This window comes from Sinocyclocheilus rhinocerous, unplaced genomic scaffold, assembly GCF_001515625.1.
Source record: "Sinocyclocheilus rhinocerous isolate Xijiao unplaced genomic scaffold, SAMN03320098_v1.1 scaffold348, whole genome shotgun sequence".
NCBI lineage: Eukaryota > Metazoa > Chordata > Actinopteri > Cypriniformes > Cyprinidae > Sinocyclocheilus > Sinocyclocheilus rhinocerous.
In genome coordinates this window covers 836,419-856,052 of record NW_015635025.1, presented here as the reverse complement: position 1 = coordinate 856,052, position 19,634 = coordinate 836,419, and the positions used below count along the sequence as shown (strand labels likewise).

At 39.8% G+C, this 19,634-nt stretch overlaps 4 protein-coding genes across 6 annotated transcripts in view; 3 read left to right on the top strand and 1 right to left on the bottom strand.

The window, feature by feature from the left end:
* Positions 1-4,071, bottom strand: part of LOC107746149 (BTB/POZ domain-containing protein KCTD12-like) — a 22,723-nt gene extending 18,652 nt beyond the window's left edge. For both annotated transcript variants that reach the window (XM_016560244.1, XM_016560245.1), the window contains exon 1: positions 2,746-4,071. In XM_016560244.1, coding sequence (XP_016415730.1) covers positions 2,746-3,562 — 817 coding nt within the window. In that variant the 5' untranslated portion in view covers positions 3,563-4,071. The remainder of the gene's footprint in view (positions 1-2,745) is intronic.
* Positions 4,072-7,229: 3,158 nt separating this feature from the next.
* LOC107746148 (ribose-phosphate pyrophosphokinase 1) lies at positions 7,230-12,441 on the top strand. The gene is made up of 7 exons (XM_016560243.1): positions 7,230-7,561; positions 8,498-8,681; positions 8,833-8,931; positions 9,714-9,838; positions 9,916-10,089; positions 10,166-10,325; positions 11,826-12,441. The coding sequence occupies exons 1-7, from the start codon at positions 7,440-7,442 to the stop codon at positions 11,916-11,918; spliced, it is 957 nt and encodes a 318-aa protein (XP_016415729.1). The 5' UTR covers positions 7,230-7,439; the 3' UTR covers positions 11,919-12,441.
* Positions 12,442-12,687: 246 nt separating this feature from the next.
* Positions 12,688-17,604, top strand: LOC107746178 (solute carrier family 25 member 53). 2 transcript variants are annotated; one of them, XM_016560292.1, is made up of 3 exons: positions 12,688-12,932; positions 13,045-13,071; positions 16,463-17,604. In XM_016560292.1, exons 2-3 carry the CDS (start codon positions 13,062-13,064, stop codon positions 17,362-17,364), a joined length of 912 nt encoding a protein of 303 aa, XP_016415778.1. In that variant the 5' UTR covers positions 12,688-12,932; positions 13,045-13,061; the 3' UTR covers positions 17,365-17,604. The 2 variants fall into 2 exon arrangements, with proteins under 2 accessions (XP_016415778.1, XP_016415779.1); XM_016560293.1 differs by having other exon boundaries at positions 12,688-12,956.
* A 1,642-nt stretch (positions 17,605-19,246) lies between these two features.
* Positions 19,247-19,634, top strand: part of tmsb1 (thymosin beta 1) — a 5,001-nt gene continuing 4,613 nt past the window's right edge. The window contains exon 1 of the mRNA XM_016560242.1: positions 19,247-19,342. The gene's annotated coding sequence lies outside the window, so the exon portion shown is untranslated. The remainder of the gene's footprint in view (positions 19,343-19,634) is intronic.

Sequence of the window (19,634 nt, the reverse complement as noted above, 5' to 3'; positions counted from 1 at the left end):
CTCTTTAAGCATGCTGCACTTTGGGAGACAGGTTGTATTTAAGTGATTTCTTGATTCAACAGGTCTGGCAGTAATCAGGCCTGCGTGTGGCTAGTGAAATTTAACTCAGCTTTCTAAAATGATGTGGTTAATCACAGTTCTTTCATGATTTAAGAGGGGGGGGCAAATAATTTTTCACGTAGGGCCGGGCAGGTTTGGACAGCTTTTTTCCCTTAATAAATTAAATTATAATTTAAAAACTGCATTTTGTATTTACTTGCATTATCTTTGCGTAATATTAAAATTGGTTTGATTATCTGAATCTTTTAAGTGTGACAAATATGCAAAAAATTAAAAAAACAGGAAGGGGGCAAAAACCTTTTCACGGCACTGTATATAATACAAATGATTGGTTGTTGTCCAGCAGTGTATTTAATTTCTTAGTCAATTAAACGAGATAAAAAAATTAAAAATAAAACCTTAGACCATTAGACCAAAAAACAAACAAAAAGGTCTTAAATCTGACATTTCTGTTCCCCTCACTTCTAAAATGATGGCTAAATGATGGCCCCTGGTCGCCTGTGATGTTACTTGAGCTTATCATCTTTCAAATTCATTACATTTAATTCCAGGATCTATAAATCCATGCAGCAGTGTTTGAGATGGTTGAGCAGATTAAGGTGATGGTGTGGGTCTACATCTACATCCACCTGTCTGTTTCACTTTCTCTCATCGTATATCAGCTAACAAGGGATGTTAATGTTTCAGACAGCTGCGCAATTTCAGCTCTTGTGACAGTCTCTATATTTGCTGGGCTGAAAAGATATTTAAATATGTGGTTCCCTAGTTCCTCACCGGAGTAAAATATGAGCTGCTCAGTGTGCCAGCACTATCTTGATTAGATAGATTAGACACAGCAACACAAAGGCTGGTTGGGTAATCTGCTTTGACTGAGCTGGTTATAGGTTTGTCCTGGTTTTCATTCTGGCCTTGCCTATGTTCACACTTTGAAGTCTCCACGGAGGGAACGCCAGAGCAAAATGCTTGCAAAATGTTCTTCAATATAGAAATGTATCTGGTGAATGAGGCACTGAAATTGAGACATGAAAGACTAGCTTGTCTAAATACTGCATTTACAGCATTAACTGTTGCTTTCATTTAATCATTGATATAACAGGAAATGTGCTTGTATAACATTTTTGGCCTGTTTGGATAATATGCAAATGGAACACAACCATTTGTTTTATATTTAAGACAAAATACATGTTGGATAGTTATGTTTTTATTCATGCTTTCATAAAGACACTTTGAGGCTAGCATTTCACTTTAAACAACGCCCGCACGTAACCTTTAAAAGACTATCAGGAAATTAAGATTAAGGGATTAAGTTCATTTCTGATTGACATAATATAAATTACTGGTTGATATGTATTATCCCAAATGACATCTCATAACTAAATTCCACTGTGAGATTTTGTGCCTGTGTTTTAGTTAATGCCAATTAATTAAAAACGAGGTTACAACAGATGCGTTTGTAGGAAATACCTGACATTTAAAACTCTAAAATCACTGCCCAACTCAATGTGAAGAAACAATGGCATCACATTTAATGAAGAAGAAAATATCTACTTAAATCACAATAATATCATGTTCATAATCAAAAAAATATATGGTGTTCCATAACAGGCTATGTGGCTTAATATCCAAACATCACTGAATGCATCTAAATAATCCGTTTAAATATACATTTAAATGTATCATTAAATAAGATAAATTAAAATAAGAAGCATTTAACTCAATAAAAAACCATACTAAAGAATTGAAAAGAATTTACACTAATGGTAAGCGACTGAAATATCTGTTTCATAATAAACAACAAGATAGCTATCGTTCAACTGAACTGGAGACTCAGGTGGACCTAAAAATAAAACTTGAGTGTTCTTGAGAGTATTCTTACACACATAAAACACTGAAAGCTTAATAACACAGCCAATACAGCTGACCGCACTTTCAGGTGGCGTTACACCATTCTGTGCAATTAATGGCTACTAAATCCAAAACCTGCCTTGACACTCTTCATTAGATGTTTAATGCTAGATAAAAATAGTTTGACGCATTGATGTATTCAATGCAAAACAGCTTTTCCAATTGAAATATTCTCCATTACTAACTGCATCTATCTGTAAAGATGGTTTTAACCTTTTAAAGCCTAGCGGATTCCCTCTCCTTTGGCCCCGTTAAAGGGTTACACACCATAAAAATGACCATCGCATCACGAACAGCTCAAAAGCTCCAGATTTTCAAATAGTTGTATCTCGACCAAATATTGTCCGATCCTATCAAACCATACACCAATGGAAATATTATTTATTCAGCTTTCAGATGACGTACAAACTTGACACTTAAGACTGGTTTTGTGGTCCAGGGTCACATATGTCCAATTTGAGTGACAGAAGGGAAGCCCTTTCGAATGGCTCAAGCCTAGTTTAGGCTCAAGCTCCAACTTTTAGCTCGACAAAATACATCAACAACAGCACAACGTTTTGCTTCTCAGAAGCTGAGAAAGGGGAAGGCAGTCTCTCGGTGAGGGGAAGATCAACGGGGCTCGTTTGAAGGGAAGAAAGATTACTCGAGCGCAGCGGGTAAGAGGCATTAAGGGCTCAGATGTGGGAAAGTCTGGTGAAGGTGGTGGGGATGGTGATCTAGAAGCTTCTACATCTATTGCAGGTGATCTCAGGGAGGAGACGCAGGTTTAAGATCACTCACGGTAGAATACGTATTCGGTGTAGTTGGCCCAGATTTTGTCATCAGTCTGCTCGTGAGCGAAGGCGCACGTCCCCGTGGAGTTGCAGGCCACCATGTGGAAGCCAGCATCCGCCAACCTATCAAAAGCCTGCTCCAAGAAAGTAAATTTTAGGTAATAGCGCGCCGTGTAGCGCTCAGGCGGGCGATCGGGGTCGCGGCTCTCGTTCAGCGTTTCCCCGAAAACCTCCTTAGCGAGAGACGTCTTCCCACACACCATAATCCGAGCCACTCGTCGAAACTTGGCGTCTGTTTGGCTATCACGACCCAGAGTGTAGGAGCCCCGGTAGCCGATGGTGATGAACCCGGAGCACTTTCCGTCGCTGGAGCAGGCAACGGCCCCGAGGCTCCGGGCGAAGTCGGCCCCTGGCGAGGGCTCCTCGGGGTCGCTCTGGCAGCCCTCGTCGCCTAGAGAGTTCTGCTTACTGAGCTTTGGTGCCAACAGCTTAACAAGTTCAGGGAGGTTGAAGAACTCAGCCTCTCGCTGCAGCCGTCCTCGCTCCGGGAAATGGTCCGGAAGGACGAGCTGCTGGTCTCGCATGTAATCCAGAATATAACGGAACAGGAATCCGTCTCTGTCGACGAAATAACGACCCTTGGTGTCGCGCGCCAAGCTCTCGGTGCTCTTCTGGCTGAACATCTCCCACAGGAGGGAGTCCGGCACACTTGTTAAAGTCGAGTAGCGGGTGATATACACCTGACCCCCGACGTTCAGCTCAATAATTTCCGGAAAGGCCAGTTCCTCGACAGGAAGGCCACTTGCATTGGCAGGTAAAGCCATGTTTCAGAATACAAGACAAATACTTGATGAAAGAACGGAAGACTTAGGAACAGAAATTCACACTTTGTACATTAATGTAAGTGTAGTTTAAAATATCAATATTGTAATGTCAGATATATCCCAGTGAACTGACAATACGTCTCCATTGCACCATCACAGTCGCAAAACACAATTTATGCATAATAATCCGTCAGTAATGAGTTTTAAATCACGTAAATTTGCGCACGTGGCTCAGAAAAGCTCACCAATGTCAAACGCTGCCAAGCAAAAATGGATTCTGCATGGAGTTTTCAGATTATGTCCCTTTCATTTGTCCATGTCCATAATCGAAGGTCCCAAACATACAGACAAGGTCCGATTCACAGACACCTACCGTCAGTCACACACACAGGGAAAATGCCATCTAAAGAGCCGTCTGTTGAGTAAACGTCAGTAAAATGTCCCCTGAAGAAACCGATGGAAATATTAAAGCGTCATGAGGCTGAGAGTCTCTCGCGCTTTCTCTCGCTGAGCGCACCGCAACCGGACCATAATATTCCCGCGAGCCGGCCACGCCCCTACACCGCGACGTCATCAGCGCTGACTCCGCCCCCCGCGGTTGTGGCATCATCCGCAAATACTTCATACACGAGATGAAAACTCTTGTTTAATTACCAAAAGTCTTGCACTTTATTGTCTCTCAAACGAATCAGTGCAGAGAATAATACATGCTGAGGCATTTAATAAAACTTTATTTACTTGGTGACTTGGCTAATTACTTATGTATTTATTATTTTTATTAGGCTACTTATATTAACTTACATTAATAAAAAATATAGTTTTTTATTGTCAGTCGCATCGTTTATCTACTATTAACATTATTATTGCTGTTACCAATATTATTCAGTTTGGTGGTGTTTTCTGGATTCTGTTCACATTAGTTAATGTGTCAATGATACATTTTCAATCATGAATCATCTAAACAACATTCAGATTAATTTTAGAAGTTTAGAAGGTACCAATAAAACACACACAACGAAACAGATTTGAAACAAAATATTAAAACAGAATGTAACACTGACATCTAGTGCATAAAAAGCTCTGACCAGATGTTCCAGAATCACACGCACACCAGTTTGTCTTTGGTAACTAATACTTCTAATACTTAGAGAAATTAATCAGATAGGCATAGGATTATGAATTTGTGCAATAGAAAGACACGGCCAATTCAAACTGAACTGTCCTTTGTTGAACATTATGTATTCAACATTTTAATTACTAATGGTAAAAATATGTGAACCTTAGAGAAAACAAACACATTTGAATAAATTCAGGTTTATCTCACAGTTAAGAAGTTAAGCTCACAGTTAATGTAACACAGTTAAATCACAGTTTGATTACATTTTAAATGGCTGATAATCAGATTAGTTACTTTTTCATTGGTTACATGATTACATATTATTTACACAATGACAGAAAGTGTATTGCTTCACCCTAATTCTTCTTTTTTTATTTCTTAAATTTTCCTAAAAACGTCTACTGCTTGCTTATATACAGTACATTTGGAAAGCCCTCCAGCTTTATGGAACTGCACACACACAGCCACTAGTCAGACTATAATTACACAGAAAAGATTCATTGCACTTTTAAGGTTATATATGCAAGCATATAAAAATACATGTGCAGTATAAACTCTATTTAATGACTGCAAAGGATTACACGTCAAATCTAAAAAAAAAAAGCATTTGGAGATACAGTATGTTTTCCTCAACACTGCATATCTAATCAACTCCTGACAAACACATTTTCATTGTTATTTGAATTATTACTCCATGGATTATATGTCTTTGGAGGGCCTTTGTCTTTCAAACACATTAAAATGCACAAATTTGCATCATTTGCAGTGTAATCCACACATAGCCAAACAGAATGGATTCACAAGCATCCGAATATAAAATATCGAATTGAATTTTCACCTGGGATTTCACAATTTTAAGTAAATCTCAATAATTGAACAACATTTACATGATTACAGTTCTGAGATGTGGGTAAAAACAAATAAAGCAGTTCTACTTTTACCGTTTAAGTGTTTTATTTTGATTGTTTATATTTTAAAATGAGTTAATTGGTTAAACATGTTTAATTTGAGATTTTCATGATTAATTATCAGCTTTTCATCAACTCACAAACCCTCTGCAGTTCATTCATGAACCCCAGTCGGGAAACCTTGTGTAATGTAATGTTTAATACACTTCATGATGTTGATAACAAAAACAAAATATTATATTTTCTTACCAGTTAGGTCAAAAGTAATCCAAAAGTAGTCTAAATGCATGCATAATCTGACAGATGATGTTATAAAAACAATTTTAGTCATCTAATTTGTAATCAGTATGAGGTAATCTACCCAGTACATCATAAGAAGATTTGGGGTATGGGTTTATGTGCTACAACAAAATATCCAAATATCGTCAGATTATATTTACCGAATCTCAAGGGAACCAATGGCCTTCTGGGTTTTGACATCATGGCTGCAGCACTCTGTTGGCTTCTAATCTATTGGCATTATTTTGACAAAACAAGTATTTCCATATCTAGATGTTAGAATAATTCACATATTTCATAAGTACATTAGGACTACACTGTTACTGAAACACTGATCGCCGACAGATGACAGAGGATCTTGATAAAATCAGTGCAAGTCTGTTAACCTTTGACGGAAGTCTGTTGTTTTCCTACAAACTCCTTCACCCAAGAGAGAGCCATTACTGGTTATCTCAGTGTTAAACTAGAATATCATAGTTCAGTCAACAACACACTGAAATAGTTCTGCTCAAATACCAGCTAACACGATTAATGATGTAGTAATAATGACATTTATGATGGTTATCTGTTCAGATAACCTGATAATCTGGTCAACACCCAGGTCAAGTAACCGAGGATTGTTGGTTTGATGAATGAAACTCTGGCACTTAACACCGGGTTGCTCCAGCTGGGACTGAACCTATAATAAGCTCATGGTGCCGTAATATAGTGACATCCCATGAGCATTGTGGAAATAAATCCTGATCCAGGAGTCCTGATCGATGCGTGACAAGAAGATTCAGTTATTATCTGTCGTTGTGAGACTGTGTTTGATACTGTTAGGGTGGATGGAAATAACAAGGTAGACTGGCAAAAAGAGCAGTAAGACTGTGTTCAGTGGCTATTCAGTCAGGGGTGAAGAGCCTTGGAAAAAAGGTGAACGTGATGGTCACTCCAGAGATCACATGTGGAGATCTTGCAGAAGGACAAGCATCACTGTAACACTCCACCCATCTGGGCTTTATGTCAGAGTTTTATTTGCATAAGTTTCAATGGTCAGATTTTGTTTGAACTTCATCCCTACTTCTTCTGGACTTTATCTGATCTTTGTCTCTTCAAACACAAACTCCAGCAAGTGTTGTTATACCAAAGCAAAACCAATGGAAATTACTGCTTTTACTTACTTTGTCAAGACAAACTTTGATGTTGGCCTGAGAAAGCCTTGCCTGAACAGATTTAAAGTTTAGATAGATAGACAGACAGACAGACAGACAGACAGACAGACAGATAGATAGATAGATAGACAGATAGACAGACAGATACAGTCCGGTAGGTGGCGGTAGGACACCATGAACCTCCAATGAATCGCAGTAGAAGAAGCAGAGGAAGAAGTGACGTCTGTCCGCTGCTGACGCGGGTGCGTAACGTCCAGAATCCACTATGGCGGAAAGGTAGTGGCGACTCACACTTTGCCGGTAATATCGACATCGGATAGCAGATATCTGAACGATTCACCATTCTTCGTTTGCGGCTCACGCGCAAACATCCCATTTCCTCGTGCACTCTCTCTGATCTTCGTGGAACGGACGCAAACATGCCTAATATCAAGATTTTCAGCGGCAGCTCCCACCAGGATCTGTCTCAGAAGATCGCGGACCGTCTCGGACTGGAATTAGGAAAAGTAGTGACGAAAAAGTTTAGCAACCAAGAGACCTGGTGAGTTTCTGGAAATTGCCTTAACGTGTTTTATGTGACTGCTTTAACATGTTGAAGCGCCTTTTCTCGCGGGCCGCTGGGAGTTGTAGTTCAGATGGCGCCTGCCAGCGCTCCACGTGCGTTTGAGTAAACTACAACTCCCAGAAGTCTGCACGCCAGGCGAGGCGATGTCTATTTGCTTTAGTGTGAACCTACATTTTATGACTAATATTGCCATTTAATGTGATTTTTTTTTAACACTTATTTAGGAATGGACATACAGAACTGCTTAAAGAGTGCAGTGACCCTGAATCATTCACTTGAGCTTCACCGGTAGCAACCAAGAGACCTGGTGAGTTTCTGGAAATTGCCTTAACGTGTTTTATGTGACTGCTTTAACATGTTGAAGCGCCTTTTCTCGCGGGCCGCTGGGAGTTGTAGTTCAGATGGCGCCTGCCAGCGCTCCACGTGCGTTTGAGTAAACTACAACTCCCAGAAGTCTGCACGCGAGGCGATGTCTATCTGCTTTAGTGTGAACCTACATTTTATGACTAATATTGCCATTTAATGTGATTTTTTTTAACACTTATTTAGGAATGGACATACAGAACTGCTTAAAGAGTGCAGTGACCCTGAATCATTCACTTGAGCTTCACCGGTTATCGGTTTGCGGTTTGAACGCAGAGAAAGATTATTTGATTTCATGGCTTGCTTTCATGTCGTACTGTACTTTTACAAAACAAATACAGTGGTGTTATAATGTTTCAGTGATGCTTTCATAAGGCAGTAGTACAGTAGCTTTGGTCTAAGACGCTACTTAGTGATTACAATATTCAGATTGAGTTTTATTTACATGTTGCTCCAAGATTACATGATTTTATTACAGTATGATGTCAGTTTAAGAAAACATGGCAATGCAGATCATGATACACTGCTGTTTGTGTTTGTCTTCTGCAGTGTGGAGATTGGAGAGAGTGTCCGAGGAGAGGATGTGTACATCGTCCAGAGCGGCTGTGGTGAAATTAATGATAACCTTATGGAGCTTCTGATTATGATAAACGCCTGCAAAATCGCATCGGCCTCTCGAGTCACAGCGGTCATCCCATGCTTCCCTTACGCCCGGCAGGATAAGAAGGACAAGGTGGGACGAAGGCTATGAAATCTGTGCCATTGCCCGTCAGTGAACGTCAAAGGAGGAGATTTTTTGTGCATGCTGTTGATAGGAAGTCCGTAGCGTGTGTCACTTTGCTTTTTCACTCAAGATGTTTGATCTTCTCCTTTGTTTTCTGCAGAGTCGGGCGCCCATTTCTGCCAAGTTGGTGGCAAATATGCTGTCTGTGTCTGGTGCCGACCACATCATTACCATGGATCTGCATGCATCTCAAATACAGGTGGGCTTTATAGCACTCAAAAGGATTTAGTGATAAAACACACTCGCACACAAAAAAAAAATGTTTAAGAAATAAAAATTGCACAAATTAGCTGAGTGTATTGCCAACATGACTCTCTTGTTTTTTTGTTGCTTTTGGTGTAGAGTGAGAATAATAGGAAAAAAATACAATTTCTACCTACATATCAACACTGATATGAAAACTTTGGCGAATACCGATAACCGATAATTCTTTATATTTGAAAGCCGATAACTGATAGGTTGGCCCATGAATCTAAATCCAAATTTGTATATAATTTGTGTGAGCCCAGTCTCACCATTAAAAGCCCTGTCCCAAGCACTTCAACATAAATCAGACATATACAGTACAGCATCCTCGTCTGAACCAGTGTAAGCTTTAAAATGATTACCTACTACCAACTTTCTTTATCAAAGAAATAAATCAAATAATGCTTAAATAAGTCATGTGTAAAGAATCAAAATGCATTGATATGCAAGTACATCGATAACAAGAAAAATGTACATTTATCAGCCAATATCGGTATGGTGGCCGATATATTATGCATACATATTGTTATTCAGCAATCACGAAGCCTACAATTTACATTTACATTCATGCATTTGCTGGACACTTTCTTTCATCCAAAGCAACTTTCATTGCACTGAGAGAATACGTTTTATTAGTTTGCTGCTTTCCGATGACCTTGGTGTTGCTGGTGCCACTGTTTGAGCTGCAAGAAGACAGTTCTTGGAAATGCATGAATTTGCTTTCCTCCTTTTTAGGGTTTCTTTGACATTCCTGTGGACAACTTATATGCAGAGCCTGCCGTTTTGAAGTGGATTAAGGAGAACATCCCCGAGTGGAAGAACTGCACGATCGTGTCTCCTGACGCTGGAGGAGCCAAGAGGTCTGCAGGCGTCCGCTTCACTGCCTGTTTAGTGTGTGTCGTGGCTGATCCCTGAGCTGTGTTGTTTCCATTGACAGGGTGACCTCCATTGCAGACAGGCTAAATGTTGACTTTGCCCTGATTCACAAAGAAAGGAAGAAGGCCAACGAGGTGGACCGCATGGTTCTGGTGGGAGATGTGAAAGACCGGGTGGCCATATTGGTGGATGATATGGCAGACACCTGCGGCACCGTCTGCCACGCTGTTGATAAGTGAGAAACTAATGAAAATAATAGCACGAACACTGAGTGCTTCATCAACCGTAAAGCTCTTTGTGTGTGTGTTCAGGTTAATATCAGCAGGAGCGGTTAAAGTGTATGCTATCCTCACTCATGGCATCTTCTCTGGACCAGCCATTTCACGCATCAACAACGCCTGCTTTGAAGCCGTAGTTGTGACCAACACAATTCCTCAGGAGGAGAAGATGAAGCATTGTCCCAAAATACAGGTTTGTCACGTTGCCCAACTGGAAATGTACTGAATCAGCAGAGTGTCCGTTCTTTTATCAAAACATTAGAATATAGGTCAATAACAGCAAAAGCGGTTTTTAACCAAACCATTAAAAAAAAAAGGGCAAGCAGAACTACAGATGCATTATAGGTAGGGTACAAAAGAGGTAAGGTGCTTATCATTACTCCCGCAGTGAATTATTGCAGAAACAAATAGTTTTTATGGAACACTGGAGCATAAAAGTGGTTTGTTTGGTTTAGAAATCTTATAATGCATGAGGTGGTGAGGAGTAAAAGGCAGATACTTCAGCTGAAGCAATGCGTTAATACTTGTTTGACACATCGCTTTAGAGAAGTTTGTACGATTTTCTGTTTATTTTGATAAAAAAAACACGTGTGTGTGTGTGTGTATATTATATAGAAAAAATCATTTAAAGTAAAGATTCCTTGAAGGAGATCCCGTAATTTGAACATGGCTTTAGCATGACGTAGTAGTAACGATATATAAATATGAAATATATATTATGATTGTTGTTTATCATTATAAAAATGGTAATTGTTTCTAAGCGGATGCCCAGTTTAATAAATATTACAAATTTAATGATGATTCATTATCATGTTAATTATTGTCCTTTAGCCTCAACAGCTGGGGCGCTTTTTACTCCAAATACCTACTTTTACATATTCTTCCGTTTTTGAAAAACTGGCGATTTAATTATCTTGAACAAAACTGCTAATCATTAACAAGGCATTCGTCTGAAAATATAGTCGATAACTTCGTCAGTGCTTATTTGCTACATCAATCTATACCATTTTAAAATGCATGATATATGTGACCCTGGAGCACAAAAGCAGTCATAAGTCGCTGGGGTATATTTGTAGCAATAGCCAACAATACATTGTATGGGTCAAAATTATCGATTTTTCTTTTATGCCAAAAATCATTAGGATATTAAATAAAGATCATGTTCAATGAAGATGTTTAGTAAATTTCCTACCGTAAATATATCAAAACTTAATTTTTGATTAGTAATATGCATTGCTAAGAACTTCATTTGAACAACTTTAAAGATGATTTTCTCAATATTTAGATTTTTTTGCACCCTCAGATTCCAGATTTTCAAATAGTTGTATCTCGACCAAATATTGTCAGATCCTAACAAACCATACATCAATGGAAAGCTTATTTATTCAGCTTTCAGCTGATGCATAAATCTCAATTTCGAAAAATGGTCCCTTATGACTGGTTTTGTGCTCCAGGGTCACATATTAGATCGCATTAGCGCAGAATTACCTTTGCTTTGGTGTCCGTGTTCACGTCAAGAATCAGCCAACAAACACAATCTAGTGGTTTAGAGGAGAAGAAAATGAAATGTCTTATAACCCTTTATTACAGTCCTGTAACAGAGAGGTGTTCTGGCTGTCTTATGTTCCATTTTCAAATACTTTAGGGATTGTATCATGCAGATTTTCACTGTGCGGTTCACTGATCTCTGCAGGTCATCGACATTTCCATGATCCTCGCTGAGGCCATCCGCAGGACCCACAACGGCGAGTCCGTGTCGTATCTGTTCAGCCACGTTCCTTTGTAAGGTCTTCACCGCGACCGAACGAGGAGCCGCCCCCTCCTTCATCTGACCCAAAGACACTTGCCGGAGCTGCGGATTCCAGCCAGCCTTCATCAAGTCCTCCCTGAAATGAGCTTCTGTTTCACAGTCTGTTCTACTCACCAAATCTCTGTTACAATCCGTGACTGTGAAAGTTAGACGTTAGCTTAACCAGGGCCAGAACCAGTCACAACCTCATTTATTTATTTGCATCCATTTGTATTAATTTCTGTGCTTTGAGAAAAGTAAAGTCACTTGATGAATGAAGTGGTGGAGAAATGACTTGAAGAAGACACGCTTTCTTTTGAATTTCAAGATGTAGTTCTCTAGATTAAAGCGGTTTTTAGCTTTGCAGCTCAACATAGATTCTTAACAAAAATTGGTTTTATTTCACTTTCCTGATTTTGCTTTTCAAGGATGTTTTTAATAACTCTTTATATATGAACATTTCATTGAATAAAAAAAAAAATCATTTTGGTTACATTATGCCATTCTGATTACCCTCAGATCTCTCTTCTGTGTACTGATTTCATTGATATCTTTAAATCATTTATATTTCAGAATACTAGGCTCTGCTTTGGCATTATTTTGTGTTCACATTCATGAAACATGCTTCAATGGAAAGCTTATTTATTCAGCTTTCAGATGATGTATAAATCTCAATTCTAAAAAAAAATGACACTTAAGATTGGTTTTGTGCTCCAGGGTCACACACACATACATATATAAATGTATAATTCATAATACAATTAGCCTAATTGCCGGAAGCAGGGCGTCGCGTCGCGTCGCGTCACAGGAGCCGGTGGGGCGTCAAGAGCGCTACGCTGAATAACGGAATGCCATCTTTTCTGACGATAGAGACTAGTTGTATCTATTATATTTCAGATCTTACGTTCGTTTTTCATTAATTCGCGTCTCTCGAAATAACGCATGTTTGTTCTTAAAGTGACAGCGCGTGACACACTGGCTCAGAAGACGCTCAGACCGGAGGAAACGGTGGTAAATGGCTTTTTTACATGCATTGTGCGCTCACATGAAGTGTTTTCTTTTCGTTTCACTTTCTTTCCAGTCGATGCATCGCAGTTAATCTGTTTTGTTTGTCATTTTACAGGAAAGAATTACAGAGACATGTCCAAAGGTAAGCGTGTATGGATAGGAAGGGCAGGCTGTTGTTTAACGTTACTCTGATCAGTATCTATCAGGGAGGGTTTGATTTTTAAAGCCAATGTGTCATAATTTTACTTTAAATGAGAATACGCCCTATGAACATAAATATATATTTCTTAACGATCACTAGGCTACTACAGTTGGGAATATCACAAAGCTGAAAATTATTAAACATAATACCTACTCAGTAAAAACACAGACAAATATTATCGGCCGTACAATGGCCATGTCTCTTTTTGCAAGTAATGTGTCTTATGTTAAAAGCCACAAATAATATTGTCTCTTTGCTTTAACTGGACAGTAGCAGATGAGTCTGGCAACTAGATATGTTTTTAACATCATAAGGATTTATAAAAAAGTTAAGATAACATTTAATGGCCTTTAAGCCTTTTGGAGATCACAGATTTCGTTGCAAACTGATTATGTTAAACTAAACTATATACGGTAATAAACTAGAATGATTTTATATGCATTTTGTGCTACTTGAATCTATTACCGGTAAATAATTTCCTGTGGCTCCCTCTGGTGGATAACAGTAGTAATATGATCCTTCCCATTGAAATTCATGAAACTAAGCCAGGGGTCTCCAAACTGGGTCCTGGAGGGCCGGTGTCCTGCAGAGTTCAGCTCAAACACACCTGAACCAGCTAATCAAGCTCTTACTAGTGTACTAGAAACGTTCAGGCAGGTGTGTTGAGGCGAGTTAGAGCTGAACTCTGCAGGACACCGGCCCTCCAGGACCCAGTTTGGAGACCCCTGAACTAAGCCATGTTTCCTCAGAATGACTTATTCTCCTTACGTGCAAAGTTTTGATAAGTTTGGACTTTGTGCATCGCATCTGCTAAACCACTCAACAGATACAAATTCTTTTGATAACTTTTTTCCAGCACGGTCTAGTGCAATGAGTGGCAAATAACAAAATTGAATAGTTATGTTATCTTATTGATAAACATAGAAATGCTTAACACTTAACAGGGTTAAAGTAAGGATTCAGCAGAAAGGATATGTTAGAGGATATGTTAGAAAGCCCAATTTTAAACTTCACAGATCATGCAGGAATACCGTTATTAAAGGGATAGTTCACCCAAAAATGAAAATTTGATGTTTATCTGCTTACCCCCAGGGCATCCAAGATGTAGGTGACTTTGTTTCTTCAGTAGAACACAAATTATGATTTTTAACTCCAGCCGTTGCAGTCTATCAGTCGTATAATTCATGGCAATGGTAACAAAATCTATGAGAGTAAAAAAAACATGCACAGACAAATCCAAATTGAACCCTGCGGCTCGTGACGACACATTGATGTCCTAATGTTCTGGTTTGTGCCAGAAACCGAACAGTATTTTTACCTCTAATACACCACTATGTCCAACTGTCTTTGAGCGCGCGCACGGCATCTGGTGCGTGAGGTGTGTACGCGCTCTGGCGTAGTTTACGTTAATGGGTGTGTTGATATCCAGCCGAAGAGCAATCAACCATAACTTCAGGCGAGCAGGCTCAGTGGAAAGTCACCACTCCCGAATGAGTTCGCGCGAGAGAACGTAATCTTTTAGTTTTAAGTCGGTTTGAACAATCCGGATAAGCGCAAGTAAGTACCATTTTGATCGTACCATTAGGACATCAATGTGTCGTCACGAGCCGCAGGGTTTAATTTGAGTTTGTCTGTGCATGTTTTTTTACTCTCATAGATTTTGTTACCATTGCCATGCATTATACGTCTGATAGACTGCAACGGTTAAAGTAAAAAATCATAATCATAATAAGTTCTACTGAAGAAACAAAGTCACCTACATCTTGGATGCCCCGGGGGTAAGCAGATAAACATCAAATTCAATTTTTGGGTGAACTATCCCTTTAAGGAATATCATCTGTAGCGCCCCCTATAGGTGCAATTTTAATGCAACTTGGCGAGCATCCGCAGAATGCCATGTCTATGTGTATATAGATTTTGTTGGGCTGGAGAAAAAAATGGGTTTCACAGTTATGATCCAAAATGCAAATTGCCTTATTATAGCACCACCTAGTGTTGGATGGATGCATGTTTGTGCGCCTGAGATGATGAGCACTTTTGGGACCATCCTGCTAAGTTTGGGGTCTCTACAATTGAATGTCTTAAATGTCCATTGACTTTTTGGACAAAATTTGCTGGAGAAATTACACTAATATTTAGCTTTTTTTAATAGTGTTGCAGTTCTCACTGGTAGTGCGATAGGTTGCAACAACAGCGCTCTGTGTACTGGACATTACAGAGTTTAGGAATAAGTTATAGATTTCAAAATCAGATAAATGTAGGACAATGATCTTTTCAGGTCTCTCTTGGGTTTCAGGTAAATAGAGAGTTACAGACTACTAAACAAATAGCTGGAATCTGCCATCTTCCACAACACATCTGTATTTAAAATTATTATGGTCCATTTGAAGGCTTTCAGCAAAAATTAACCAGTTACAAAAGTAACAAGCAAAAGAAAAAAAAGAAAATAAAACACAAATTACAGTGCCTACTTTCATTGTTTACTCTTACATGAATGTATGTCAGTGTGGCTTTGTGTTCACTAGTTTATTCAACAGATATTACAAAACAAAATGATTTTCTTACAAAACCATTGCTGTCCTTATTTGTGACCCTGGAGCACAAAAGCAGTCTTAAAGGGTCACGCAACCCCAGACTACTTTTTCTGAGGTTTTAGCAGAGGTGTTTGTGTTGCACATCATAGAAGACAATGTTAGCATCTGATAATTTTAACTGTTGGAGAAAACTGGTTAATTTTAAGCTTTTTTGCGCTATTTTCATCTTCCGGGTTTAAAATCTACATCGTGTTGACGTCACAATTTGTGACGTGGCAATGGACTATAGTACATCGATGACGCGTCAGTGTCTATTAAATTATTCATGAGACTGCGTGTTCTTATCCAATGAGAAGACGCTTCGCTTAATTATTCACAACAGCATGTGTTGATTTGCTATGACAGACGTTTCAGACTGTGAGATGACATCGCACACAATAACTGAGAGAAACGTTCATGAATCGAAGAGTGTTTGTGTTTGCTTTGTAATAAGAGTTCATTCCAGATTTTTTAATTATTGTATCTCGGCCAAATATTGTCCTATCCTAACAAACCATACATCAATGGAAATATTATTTATTCAGCTTTCATATGATGTATAAATCTCAATTTCGAAAAATTGTCCCTTATGACTGAATGGTTTTGTGCTCCAGGGTCACATTTGGCAACACATAAGTAAGCTATTTTCTGTGAAAATAACTGGAAGCAGATGACTATGCACTCTTGTGTTAAAATAAGCTGGATAGCAAGAACAAGCATTAATGTAATTTGACTCTCGACTCCTCACTTTCCCTCAGAATCAGAGATGGGAAGCAATTCGCATCGCAGCGAGGAAGCCGCTCTGGAGCCTGCAGACTCTACCGTCTGGTTTCGCAGCTACTTGCATGGAGGGACGTCGAGCCTCATCTCCACCCTGACCACCGTCATTACCTTCCCTCTGTACAAGACCGTCTTCCGCCAGCAGCTGCACAGCACTTTAGTGCGAGAGGTGGTGGCCCAGTTGCTCAGGGAGGGTCCGGTAAAACTGTACCGCGGTGTGGCACCACCCTTACTGATGAGGTCCCTGAACGGGACGCTCCTGTTCGGCCTCCAGGACACCTTCCTGCAGCAGCTTTCACTCTGGGACACGTCTCCTGTTCCCAGGAGTGCCCTCCCTGCTCTGGCAGGTTTGGGGGCAGGTGTACTGGAGGCCGTGCTCTTTTCCCCATTCGAGCGCGTGCAGAATGTCCTGCAGAACAGCAAGAATGACACTAGCCTTCCTACATTAAGAAGCATATTGCGCAAACTAGCCTCAAAACCGTTAGCATCAGGGTACTACACTGCCTTTCTGCCTATACTCGTCCGTAATGCCTTAGGGAGCAGCCTGTATTTTGGTCTGAAGGACCCCATGTCTGAGACTCTCAGGGCTTGTGGCTGTTCTCCTGTAGCGTCCTCCTTTATTGCTGGTGTGTTGAACTCAATGGTGATCAGTCTGCCGCTGTACCCTCTCTCTGTGCTGGTGGCTAACATGCAGGCCCAGGTGGATGGAGGAGGCGGAGGGGTTAAGAGCAGCTGGCAGAGGCTTTGGGCAGCCCGTCAGCACAGGCTGGTTCTTCTGTACCGTGGAGGATCACTGGTGATCTTCCGCTCCTGCATCACCTGGGGAATCACCACTGCCATATACGACCAGCTGAAGAGGCACTCCAGAACCTCAGGTTAACAGGCAATGCTGTTGCTTGATAGAGTTCAGTTTTGCAGGGATGTCATTTACAGTATCGCCAACCTGCTGATGTATTCACTGGTGCAATAATGATGCACGAGTTGACACGTATACTGTAAAGCCAATGTTAAGGAATGAAACCGTACAGTTGTTCAGTTCTATTAAAATGTGAAACAATCCACATGCAATTAAGGGAAAATGCCTGTTTTGCTTCTTAGTCCACTGCAAATACCGTTTGTCTAGAGCCTGTGCAAACTTAACTACAATTTGTTTGAAGCTGTTATTGTTTTTAATAAATAACAATCATAAATGTTTCACTTAAAGGAGATCAAAAATGAACATTTGCTGAAAATGTGCTCACCCTCAGGCCATCCAAGATTAGGATGAGTTTGTTTCTTCATCAGATTTGGAGAAATGTAGCATTGCATCAGTGTCTCAGCAATGGATGCTCTGCAGTGAATGGGTGCCGTCAGAATGAGAGTCCAAACAGCTGATAAAAACATCACAATAATCCACAAGTAATCCACACCACTCCAGTCCATCAGTTAACATCTGGACAAAAACTGAAACAAATCCAGCATTAATACGTTTCTAACTAAAATATGAGTCCATAATCCATAATAACGCTTTCTCCAGTGAAAAGGTCCATCTCCTGTTGTCTCTCACAAAATCCAGCCACATGTTTGTTTAGAGCTGTTTTGGCTTGTAAACGGTGCTTGATCTGTGCAGATTTCTCTCCTGATTAGTGTGATGTGAAGTGTTATGGATTATGGACTCGTATTTTAGCCAGAAGCAATGGTTTGAAGTTAAAATGTCTTAATGCTGGACTTGTTTCTTACAAACACGCAGCTTTTGTCTCCTCCAGACAATAACTGATGGACTGGAGTGCTGTGGATTACTTGTGGATTACTGTGATGTTTTTATCAGCTGTTTGGACTCTCATTCTGACGGCACCCATTCACTGCAGAGCATCCATTGCTGAGACACTGATGCAATGCTACATTTCTCCAAATCTAATCTTGGATGGCCTGAGGGTGAGCACATTTTCAGCAAATTTTCATTTTAAGGTGAACTATACCTTTAATGGTATTCTTTTGAAAATATGTGAGTTTTTCCACTTTTTATGTAGCTCAAATCAAGTTTTGATCAATTATAATTAAAAGCTACATTTAAAAGAAGGTCCTGTTGAAAAGAAAAAGAAAAGTCCTATTGTAGCAGGAATTATTTGGGGCTGATGGGCTCTTAAAGGCACAATATGTACGATTTTTTTATTAAAATATCCAAAAATAGCTCATCCATGAACATGATTTCTGCCCGAGTCCCGTCGGATTGCATCGGCTGTGGGGATGAAGACTACAACTCCCATGATTCCACACTCAGTCACAGCATCATCAAACTACGCCTTTGTCTCTTTGTTTATTTTGAATACTCGCCCTCTAGCAGCGAAAATTACATATTGTGCCTTTAAGTGATTTAAATTAAAAAGGCTTCTCTCTGTTCGCCTTAAAAGATAGAAAGAAAAATAACTTGAATGAGCGTTCATTTAGGTTTTTGCATCAGCAAAATTTTTGCATCTGAAGGTGTTAATCGCCACAAGATGGCGCTGCTGATAGATTCACATCCTCACTCACTCAGTAGGTAGAAACCCTGCATCAGCTGCATTATATTGAGTCCAGGTGTCTAGAAACACGTTCACTGATTTTACTATAATATTCGTTCCCATTTATAAGATTTCTCACTTACCGTTACTTCACCCCAGTGCAGGTTTGTCCAATCACAATGCAGAAGCGCTGCGCGTTTATCCAATCAGAATACAGGAGTGAGCGATTGAGCCAATCAGAGCGAGCGGATTACACCCGTCCTGTTGCGCTGTGTTGGGCTCTGATGGCCAGTATTTAAAGCGGCCGCCCACCTTAAGCAGCGCACAGAGATTCAGTCTAACAGGTCTAGTGTACTACAGTCCCGAGGCCAGCGCCAGGTAAGGCTCTTTAATGCACCAAATTATGTGTTTATTTAATCTGATAAAGAGATTTTGCGGTACTACACCATTTCATTTCATATAATTTTGCACACTGTTTCGGTACTATTAATGCAATCTAAATCAAGACGGTGTTTCTATAAAAGTGTACAGGCACATTATAAAATTGCAAACATGAGACATATACGTTTAAATTTCATATAGATTGAATAGGTATAGTAATATGGAGGGGGAACGTCAAGGCAGGACAGCATATGCACACCTGTCAGTGCAGAATGCGTAGTGTGGTGCG